This window comes from Ochotona curzoniae, unplaced genomic scaffold, assembly GCF_017591425.1.
Source record: "Ochotona curzoniae isolate NIBS_2020 unplaced genomic scaffold, NIBS_Ocur_1.0 scaffold_1852, whole genome shotgun sequence".
NCBI lineage: Eukaryota > Metazoa > Chordata > Mammalia > Lagomorpha > Ochotonidae > Ochotona > Ochotona curzoniae.
Window position 1 is genome coordinate 55,061,634 of NW_024467087.1, and position 11,090 is coordinate 55,072,723.

The following is an 11,090-nucleotide window of genomic DNA, read 5'->3' on the forward strand; positions in this document are numbered from 1 at the left end:
GGGTAGATTTGGCCAACAAGCAACGCTCATTCACCAAGTTTGAAATCACAGAACCACAAAAGAGCAATAGGGCTCTTTTGTTAGGTGCCTTCATAAGGCTCACACACTCTTAGGCCAGCACAGCTGGTGTGACCCTGACACCGGGAAACGATAATAAGTTGGGGAGAAACGACTAGTGAACTTTCCAAACCTCCTAAACATACAAATCAGTAGCAACAGACAGTGATTGACAATATAAAGACAATTTTATTGCCAATAAAAGCCTTTAATAACTCATTTTATCCTGTTTCAGTAGGACCTTATTCTTTCTGATGAAAATCCAGTCATAGCATCTCTCATTAAAAATAAAATTATTTTGAAATAAATAAATATATAAAATAAATAGCATATACATTTCATAAATAGTTTGTCCTTATGCACAGTATCCATGCTTATACTTTAATATCATTTTCTCATGACCTACCCCATCTCCCACTTCCAATGGCAGGAACACCGCATGTCAGGACAGATGAGAAATCTGCAGAGCCAATGCAGAGCTGCCGTGCAAGCAGGGCTGGAACCCCAAGGGTTTTCTGAATGAGCCTTTTCCAGGACTCCATAGGCAGCATCTATGGCAGATTCTTCGGTCTTTCAGTTTACACCCATTGTCATGGTATTTTGGGTAGATTGTGGGGCAGGACACCCCTGGCCATTGAAAGGGCTTCCCCGCCCCCCACCTTCTCTGCCATGCCACCTCAGGGGAGAACATGAGTCAAGAAAAAAGTATATACAAGATTCCCCCAGCCCACCCCTCCCCTACACCCTTCCCCCAAATAACCCAACTTCGATATACACTTTGAACAACAAGGGGACAGCTGGGTTGAGTTGAACAGTAAGTGCTTCTCTGTTATCTAACTTGATAGGAAGAAAGAACTGAAAAGCTACGAGTATAGTGCTGGCAGGGACCACTGTGGCCCCGAGTACATGGTCACAGAGGTTATGCGTTAGGTCCATTACCTATAGCGGAAGAGGTCTCTGGGCATGGAGGGCAACTTAGCAGGATCCACTGGCCTGGGTAGAAAGTGAGTGAATTTCTGGTGTCGCTTAGTCCTGTATCCTTCCCGGGGCGAGCCGTCTTTATTCAAGGCCACATAATACTGTCTCTCCGAGTCTGAGTGTTTGTACAAGGTGGAGGCATAGGTGTTATACCAGTTTTCTTCAAACTGCTCCCGGAAAACACACTCGCGGGAGAGCTTCTTCTGTGCAGGTGAGAGGAAAAAAAAAAAAAAAAAGCAAAGTCCATGAGACCCATTCCCTTTCGCATCTCCACTTGCAGGGTGAAATCTTGAAGTAGCCACGACACCTGAACTTATAAAAGTTCAGCTCCTCCTTCTAAGACAGCATGCAACACGGCCACCCACATCCCCTTCATCCTTTTTCACAGGCCACACAAAAATGGCTCCGATCCCACGTTTTCTGAAGGGAGGAGATGGTCTCCCTTGTCTCTTGGAGCCTGCGACTTTGTGTGGCATTATTCCCATGCCCCGCTGGCACCCACTGAGCTTTCTCCCTCCTCAAATCCATTGCGATTACAGCCCACCATGTCAAGTGACAGGCCAAGGCCTTCGGTCTAAATAAAGCTCCCTGGGAGGTGACTTGTGATCGCTCCTGATGAAGGGTCTCGGGCCTGTCAGTGGGAAAACGCGGAGACGAGCTCCTTGAAACACCCCTCCAATTGGGCTACTCCTGGGTCTCTGCCTCTGTCCCTTCTCACACTTGAGCCGGCTGCCATCCTACTTGCTGCGGTAGCCGATACTGAGTGCTGGGGACAGGCCTATCTCTTAGGTGTCAGGGAAAAATGTGTTCTGATTTGCTGGGGATGGGTGGGGGGTGGGGGGGGGGCGGAGGCAGCCAAAAAGCATGCTCTGTGACTCAAAAGTCAGAGCCAGTAGTTGGGATACCCTGAAAGGGTTAAGGTCAGCAAAGTCATTTACCATTCGCCAGGGCTGGGCTGGCTTCCAGGACAGGGAAAAGGCACCGCAGCCAGCCCAGTCCTAGCTAGTGCTAGCTTAGTGCTATCACTAGACCCTGCAATCCTCATTCTTCTTTTGTTGGTTGCATCTGGCCTTTGGGATTCAGCCGAAGCAATCTGGAGATCAGGGATTATGGTTAACCTCGGGATCCTCAATGGAAAGCCCAGGGCTGCCACTGCCTTTGCTTGTTTTTATTTAAGTGTGGATTTTAATTTTTGGCACCTGCCAACCTGCTATTCCTTGGGACACCCAGTAAAATTCGGAGGTGCTCCTTGGGGAGAGTGAACGCCCCAAAGCCTGACCATTTCCCAACAAAGCAGCACAGCTGATGGTTGTCATCAGACTAGCTGGCCCTCTAATGGACAAGAGCGAGACAAACGTATCAGAGAAAAGCTTAGGCTTTGAGGAGGGGCTGCAAAAGTGAAGGTGTCATGTAGCGAAGCCCTGGGTGGCCAAGTAGTCACTAGGAGACACTAATCCTTTACGGTTGACAAAAGTGCTCTCGAGGGTTAGATAAATGTTTTTATACACTGCCCTTACATTGTCCAAACCCCGGTGGCAATAGCCTCCCCCCTCACCCCTCCCCAGATGAAAAGAAAGCCTTAAACTTACCGACCCATAGAGTTCCCCTCGCTCGTTCATTCCAAGGTATAGGCCGGAGTCCACTCCCCGGATGCTGATCAGCCCCACAGCCAGGCTGATAAATTCCAGGATTCCTAGAGCAAGAAAGCGATCACCATTCCCGTTACTAATGCCAAGCTAGGAGATATGATGTGGGCCGCTAGTCATTCATTCTTCACTTGATCTTGGCCAAAAGGTCGAGGAATGGCAGTGCTCGTCCGTTCTTAAGGAGAGGCCGGCCCTGGGTGCCTTTGGTGCAGGACCTGGCCAAACCATTTTTTACAGCCAGAATAGAACTTCAAAGAAGATGCCTAGTCTCTCTGGGCCTCAGGTTTTCCATATGTAAAATGGGCAGAAACAATTTCTCTCTCTACCCATTACGTGCAGGCACATTAGGAGTAAAGGACCGCACAGAGAAGTCTTGGACAGCGGAAGCTGCCTGGTTGCAATAGCATGGTAGCCACTGCTGCCACAGAGCACCCATTTCAAGAAATGGAGAAGCAGCCTGCTAAAGGCAAGAACGAAGCTGGGTTCTGGATCTCTCTCAAAGTCATCTCCCTCCTCCCTAGGGCACACAATGTTGCCTTGCTGTCCTCGAGGCAGAACTTGTTTTGCACCCTCTCAACCCCCATGTGCTCAAAGCCACATGAGGCTGTCAACTGCCTGCAGCTGATTCTAACAAAGGCCACACAGGCCACTCACTCAGTTTGTTCCCCACTGCTTATGTCAGGAGGGAATATTTGGCCCCATGAGAGCCTTCTCCTAAAAAGCCTTCTCAGCCAGTACAGCCAAGCTGACAAGCCTGTCATTCTCCTCTTCTCTCTTGAGAACTTTAAGTTTATCCATGGCAAAGAGTTGGCAGGTAACATTGTGCTTGATACTGATTTGAGATGTTGCAACTTTACGGCAAAAGGGGAGAGACTCAGAAATGTCCCTTTAGCTGACAAGGTTAGAGGTAAAGATTTGAAAAATATTTTCCTTTTTATCTGAAGAAAAAAAAAAATCAGCTACGTGAGGGGGAAAGACTCAGAAATGAAATCCTGGGGACTTTGTGGTTGTGTCCTAAGGCAGAGCATCTCTGCACCATTATCTGGATGTAGATATACTAGCTAAATAGACTAGTCTCTGATATTCCTAGCCACGTTTTTCAACACATGGACCAAAAAACTTGATATGCTTGTCGGAGGCATCATTTGAAATGAGCTCATATCTGGCTGTCTTTCTTAGGATGAAATTCTTAAGGTTAGTAGTGCTCTAGAGGACCTGGAACTGATTCTTTGATGATCAAAAATTTTAAGAGGTTAATTGTAAAATTGGGCTCAAAATTCCAGGGAGAAGTCTCCTGCAGAGTGACACAGGCTTGGGCCGATGTGTGGGTGTTCAGGCGTGGCAGCTTTGGGGGGCATGTGTTTCCACTGTCCACCCAGATCTGCTGAAAGAATGTAAGCTACTTCTGCTGTTGGTCCAGAGAACACTCAGGGTTTAGCCTTTGGCTTCTCCCATTGGAATCCTGCACATATTATTCTCAGCTTGGTTGTTACAGTATGAAGAACAGTGTTGTAAGTCAGCCGTCTCTTCAGTGGGCAGGTGTGACTTTGCAAAACATGCAGAACTAAGGTAAGCTCAGTATGTAGGGTGATTAGTGGGGTTATTAAAAAGTTAATAGAAAATTGGTCATAAAAAAAATTGCTTAAAAGCTCATGAAAAAGGTGGAGGTCGGGGGCAGTCAGCGTAAGCTAAGGCAGCACTGACAGGGATCTAGTAAGTAGCATCCTAGAAGGGAGTGGCCCACTCTGATCTCCTTAGATGCAACGCAGTAGGCTACTGTGTGGAGTTCTCCTGTGTTTAAAGAGGAATCTGGAAACACAGGAGCGGTGTTCAATGTGGAGTTGCCAGTATGGCTGGGAAACTAGGAAGCGGGTCACATGCTTCAGCGGTGGGGGCTAAGCTGAGAGGGCCACCAAGCCCCTACAGCCTGCAGTTGCTTGCTCTGTCCTGGCAGATTCCTTCTGAGCTTCGAGTTTGTGCTCTTATTCCCCCAAAGGGTCTCATGTCTCCAACTGCCCTGAGCTCATTAAGTAGCACAACTCAGCTTGTGATCTCACTGCCCAAGACCTGGTGTGAGAACAAATCATGAAACCCAAGAGGTGTGGCCTTTTGAGTCACTGCAGTTCTCTTCCAACTCTGTGTTCACCCCGATGCCAAGGGACAGATCATCCAGGAAGTCGCTTGGGTTGGCTCCAGGAACAGGGGTCTCTAACAGCTGGAATCATCCCTGCCCAGCTGTCTCTGGGCATCATTTCCCCTTGCCAACTTTCCTATTAGCTGGATTCAGACTGTGGGAACCCAGGAGCACATGCTGATGGAACAGATATTCCTAAACCTTCTCTTGAATCCCAGCCAGCATGAACAGGGAGCGAAAACAAGTCATTTTCCTCTTTTCCCAGCCCCAGCTGGCCAGGGGTGTTAACAGTAAAAGAGTCGAGGCACAGCATTAAGTAGACAACGTTTGTTCTCGCTACTCCCACCCCTGCACTGCCTAGGACCTCTCTCTACTCCGCCTTACCCTGAGCTGTCCAAGCTCAGGCTCCGGGCCTTTGCCCGACAACTTCCAGACTCTTCTCTTCTTACACCTCTCTCTCCAGGGCCTCCATCAAAACGGATGTGTTCCCAGGCCCGCTGCCTCCTCTGAAGCCAGGTAGATGACTGGCTAATGCCGTCACTTAATCCGGCTCCGCGGCTTGCTGGGAGCTCCCTCAGCCATCTTTTCAGACCTTCAGGGCCAAGACAGTGCTGCTTGGGCGTTTCGCCAAGTACCAACCAGCTGCTCCATCCTGCCTGGCAGGAGGCCCCTCCTCCAGTCTGCCTCTCCAGCTTGGCTCTGCCAGCCCACAGGTGCCCCTCAGGCACATCAGGATCCCTGTGAACCTTGTGGAAATGCCACCAGCCAGACGGCGGCGACTGCAATACTCCTGGCTACTGAGTGCAGATGGAGAGTGGCGGAGCATAGGCTATGCCAACAGGTTATTATTTGGAGTCGGGGCTGCTCTTGGGCTCAGCCCGGCTCACTCTGAACACATGGATTCCAGGGTAATCCTTGGGGGCCCTGCTCTCCAATTACAACAAATAGCTATTTACTTTACATGGCCTTTGGAGACTCCCTCCTCCCCCCGAGCAGAAATCTATAATATTTTATATCTTAAGTCTGGCCTACTTTACTCTGCTGGAATGCTGACTGCTAAAGCACTTATGGAATGTTAACGTTTCGATTTATTGAATACCCTGGCTGATTAACTCCAATGTGGAGGGAGGAGAGGGTTAGCAAACTCCAACGCCACCTCTTTCTGGGCCAAAAGCTAAAGGGAGAAAAGAGTAAGTATGTGTTTGAAAGTTGGCAGCGGAGGCTACAAAGAGACAGTTTTGACCAGTTATCATTTCCTTTACAGGAAATACAGGGAACTGCCAGGAAGTCAGGGAAGGAGAAAAGGGAAAAGGTGATGCAGAGGTGGTCTCAGGCAGGGTGTGTGTGTGTGTGTGTGTGTGTGTGCGTGTGTGTAAAAGGCAAACCCAAACATGAAGCCATCAGTTAAGCAGCAGCAAAAACATCCCTTCCTCCTGCCAGGTTTATTTCCTTTGCTTTCTCCTTAAACTTAACACCCTTAGCAGGCCTGGGAGATGAAAAGAAAACCAAGATGTGTCTTTAGGGAGGTAATTAAAGACCACTTATCCCAAGAGCCTATTACTGATTTATGTTGACCTTGTGGGTGACTGGGCTCAGCTTAGGCACAGAGTCAGACAAACACTTGTTCAACCGCTGGGAGCTGGGCTCATAGTTTCCACACTTCTGCTGCCCCCACTCTGACTCTGCCCGTCAGTTCTTGGCTTTGTTTGTATGTAGCAGCGAGCATCTCTCCTGGTATCTTTAGGCCATTTCTGGGGGGGCCCTGAAGTTAGGGTGGAAGGCTCATTGCTTATGATGGGGAACAAAAGGGGACTGCAAAGTCACAAGCCACGGAAGGAAAAGGAGCCAAGTGAACGCCCCCTCTGCTAGTGTCCCGCCTCATCAGCCTTTGGAGGACCTGCTGCAAGTTTCTAGGGACACCTGCACCCCTCCAGGACCCCTCCCAACCTACAGGACTCCAGCCCCATTTGAGTGCATTTTTCCAAGATGACATAGATCTCATTAGGGTTCCTGCCTGTTCCCAGCAAGGAACATCAACCTTGGCCCTAGCTGGTTTGCTACAGTTGGCTTTCCACAGCAGCTAGCCCCTTCGCCCCCCTCTTTCCCTCGCCTCTTTTACTGTGTACTCCAGACGCAGCTTTAGCACGGCGTGAAGAGTAGGAGGATGGGGAAGGGTGGCGGCCAGGAGCAACCGGTGTCAGGGTCGGCAGGGCTTTAGGGGTAGAAGATGCCCTTGGATTAGAAGGTCCTTAGGACAAAGCAGAAGATACTTGGGGTGGAGAGTACGGGCACCGCGGAAAGGAGGACCTGGAGCTATCACAGCACCCACATGAATGCTTAATGAACAACCGAATAAGAAATTGAAAGTTAAAATGGCAAATTAAAGAGCGCACACAGTTGCCTAGAAATGTAATGCTCTCTGTCGGAGGCCAAGGCTTATATTAATTAAAGGAGTTCTGTGTGTGAGACGGACACTGCGGCCTTCGCACAACCTGCAAAGGCAAGACAAAAACTGCATGGGGGTGGGACACTTTGTGGCCCGGAAGACACCCGTTTTGGAGCCTGGGAGTGGGCCCACAACCCGGCTTCCTCACCGAACCCAGGGGTCCCGGAGGTAGTTCCGAGGAAAAGTTCGCGCGGGACTCGTACCCTCAGACGCTGGACACTGCACGGGTTCCCTACACCCCCATTCCCTCTCCCCCACGCTCCATATCAGCTCATGCCGCGCTGCCTGGATTGCCTCCTACCCCAGTAGACCAACCCGAGGCAGGCAGGTGCCATGGCTGCCCGGACCCCGCTGTGCAAAAACAATTAGGGTGAGAACCCCACGGCCATCACGCCCGTGGCCAGGGCAGGCTCTGGGTCAGCGAAATCAGCTGTGACAGCGACAGCCCCGCTATCCTCGGAACTCGGCCCCGTGCTGCCGCGACGGCCCCCCGGCCTCCGGGGCGAGAGCTCCCACCCCTAGCCCAGCTCCACCTGCTTTCCTGGAGGCTCGGAGTGCCGTTCCCAGAACGCAGCTCCCCTCACTCCCCGGGGAGGGAGGGTGGAGTGGGAAAGGAGAGGCCACACCGCAAGGCGCCCCCGCCCCTCTCCCGGGAGCGTCTGGGGTGCCCAGCGCCCGACATCCAGCGACTCAAGTCCGCGCCGTCGCTTCCCGTCTGGACTGGCCCGGACAGCGCAAAATCCAGGGTCAGCGCGCGGGGGGCCCCACGCGAGAGCCCCGAGCTGTGGGCTCCGTGGCGCGCCGTCCGCCCTCCTTCCCGTCCTGGCCCGCCGTGTGCTCACCGAAGCGGCTGTGGTCGTGGCGGGTGCCATGCACCGTGCCGTTGGGGAAGATTTCCAGGTGGAAGCCGGTGCGGCAGTAGAGCTGGCGGCGCCGCAGGATCCCCTTCAGGTGGGCGAAGTCTGTGGGCGAGCCGCGCTGAAGCTTCCCCTCGATCTGGCCCAGTCGCTCGTTCAGGAAACCGGGGGAGTCAGCTAAGGGCACGTTCCCCAGAGACGAGGAGAAGCCGTGCAGATCCCAGTCCAAGGAGGAGAAGACGCTCCCCACCTCCGCCATGGCGGGGCCGACGGCGGCGCGGGCTGTGCGGGGCGCGTGCGGGCCAAGCCGGGGCCGCGGGGCGCGAACTGCCTCTCCCCGCGGCGGGCGCGGGCGACTCGGCGGCGCTCCCTCCCTCGCTCGCTCGCTCGCTCTCTCGTCCCGCGCTCTGCCCAGCTGCAGCCGACGTCTGTTCGCGTCCAAGGAACTTCTCAGCGGCGGGGAGCGTGGGGCAGCGCGCTCCTGACCTTGCTCTCAGTCAAAATGCGGCTTCCCGTCCGCATCCATCTCCGCTGGTCTCTCATGGCTGGCTTGGCCGAGTTATCAGATGCAAACAGCACTTTATATACATACCCACTCCCCTTACATTGACATATTGGATATTTAAATGCAAGCCACACCTCACTGGCATCCCCTCGGAGATTGGTGTGTGGGTTCTTTTTTTTTTTTTTTTTTTTTTCTGTTCTCGTATCCATTTGGCTCTTTTGGGGAGAGGGAGGGGGAGAGGGGGAAGAAAGCGAGCGAGCTTCACTCCCTCTTTTATTATGAAAAAAAAAATGGCAGGAAAAAGCTACACATTGCAGTGAGGCGTAACTGCTTTTGGCAGGTTTTTCTGAAATTGCTGATGAAATAACGGAGCCCAGTGCGTGGAGGCTGCTGGCGCCCACGGCCACTCAGGCCCATTCCATGGGGGTCTGTCTGTGTACTGCGTGGGGGCCGTCCCCACCTCCCGCGCCTCGGCCAGCTGCTCGCCTGAGGCAAGTGCCGGGAGGCTGGCGGCGGGCGGGTGGGCTTCACCCGCTCTCGAGACCCTCCGGCTCCTCCGCAGGTCCCGGGCGCAGGACAGGGGCCCCCAGCCTCTTTGTTCCTACTCTCCCCACACCTGTCGATCGGCAGGGGGGCTGAGAAGTGAAAAGTCCGGAAGCGGACTTTTAGTTGCAAAACTTGGAGCTGGAGGTGAGACGGTCCCTGCAGACTCCAAGGCGGCGGGGGATTTTAGGGGTTTGGGAGGAACGGAAAACTTCACGGAGCAAAGGAGACATATTTTGAAGAGGGACGTTACGACTAAAAAAAAAAAAAAAAAGAGGAGAGGAGGGGTGGGGGCAGTAAGAAACAGAAAGCGATCTTTTTTGAAAAACGATCTGCACTGGCTTTGTGGGCGCACTTTTTACAAGGCTCCGGAGAGCCAGCTTGACAAGAGGCCATTGGAAGTCTGGTGGGGGCTTCCCCCACCTCTTTTCTTGTTGGAAACAGGTGTTTCCTCGCTCGGTCCTGTGCCCTGCTCCAAGATCTTCTATCAGAAAAGAGCGGCGGTTGGGGCGTGAAGAGGCGGCGGCCAAGGCAATTGGCAGCGTCCAGAAAACCTGGAAAGCAGGTGCCGGGGCTACCCCGCGCCCCCCGCGCCTCTGCCCCGCATCTAAACTCCGGGGCATCTCTCGGGCCCTGGCACTGGGCATACAGTTCCGCAGCAGTTAGTGCAAATCAGAGCTCCAGCCCCTGGACTCCCACGTGCAACGCAGGTTCACTTCCCAGAGCTGTAGCAATTCCGTTTGCAACATGGTGGCTTGGAATTAGCATGTTCCCTTTGCTCAGGCTGAACCTCTAGAGCCAAGCACGAAGTCTGGCACATAGTAGGCACTTAGAAGTAACCCAGTGGGTTCCCAGGAGTAGGGCACCCGAATAGCTATGAGTAACCATCTGATTGTGTTGGACACACAAATGCAAAAGGTGGTATCCATTTTGGAGTAGCCAAGGAGGAAATGAAATTTGTCTGGAATTTCCCTTAGAACAACCCAATGGAAGAAAGCTGAAAGAAGGGTCTGTGTTGTGGCATACCAGGTAAAGCCGCTGTCTGTGATGTCAGCATCCCATATGGGCAGAGGCTCCAGTCTAGACTGCTCCATTTTCCATCCAGCTGCCAGCTTGTGGCCTGGGAAAGTAGTTGAGGACAGCCCAAAGTCTTCGGAACCTGTACCCACATGGGAGACCCAGAGGAAGCTCCTAGCTCCTGGTTTTGGTCTGGCCAGCTCTACCCATCTGCTGCCATTTGATGACTGAATCATGGGATGGAAGATCTCCCTCTCTCTCTTTTCTTCCTTTCTTTGGTCCTTCTGTAACTCTGCCTTTGAGAAAAGTAAAATTAAATCTTAAAAAAAAAAAGATTGCAGAAAGAAAGGAAGTCTAGATCTTGTCCTTGTTTTTGCTAGCTGTTGAAGCTGTGTAATGGGCACATGGCCACTTATTACACTGCATGAAAATTTTTAATATAGATGCACATTTTCTTAAAAAGCCTTATAAGTTGGGACTAACATAAAATAGCAATGAACTTCTTCTTCCTGGTAAAGAGTTTGTGAATGAAATGAAATGGTGGAAAAGAAGGACTGGAAGTTAAGACAGGTACAGCAAGGACTAGAATACAAAACCACAGCAGGTACACAACGCTCTGTGATTCAACCAACGTGACCTTTGTAGTGGATGGGCCTTCCGAAGAATTTGAGAAGAATTTTTCAGATTCATACAGGCCTCTTCCAGGAAACAGAAAAGCAACAAAACAGCTTGAATTGGTAAAGCCTAAACCTTTGGGTTTGTGGAGTGCCAACTAGAGTAGAAGAAACTGTCTTGAGCAGCGTGTGGTATCGGGAATGCCCATGTCTCTGCAATGGATGTAAATTACTCACCGATAGAAGCAAAACCCATTTCCTGCACCAGCACTCCAGGAAATGTCTGCATATGT

The 11,090-nt window shown here is 51.8% G+C and overlaps 1 protein-coding gene across 1 annotated transcript; it reads right to left on the bottom strand.

Annotated features, from left to right (window-relative positions):
• Positions 1-229: 229 nt before the first annotated feature.
• FGF16 (fibroblast growth factor 16) lies at positions 230-8,670 on the bottom strand. Its single transcript, XM_040999920.1, has 3 exons — positions 8,104-8,670; positions 2,625-2,728; positions 230-1,238 (listed from the first exon to the last, which is right to left on the bottom strand). The coding sequence occupies exons 1-3, from the start codon at positions 8,375-8,377 to the stop codon at positions 993-995; spliced, it is 624 nt and encodes a 207-aa protein (XP_040855854.1). The 5' UTR covers positions 8,378-8,670; the 3' UTR covers positions 230-992.
• Positions 8,671-11,090: the final 2,420 nt, after the last annotated feature.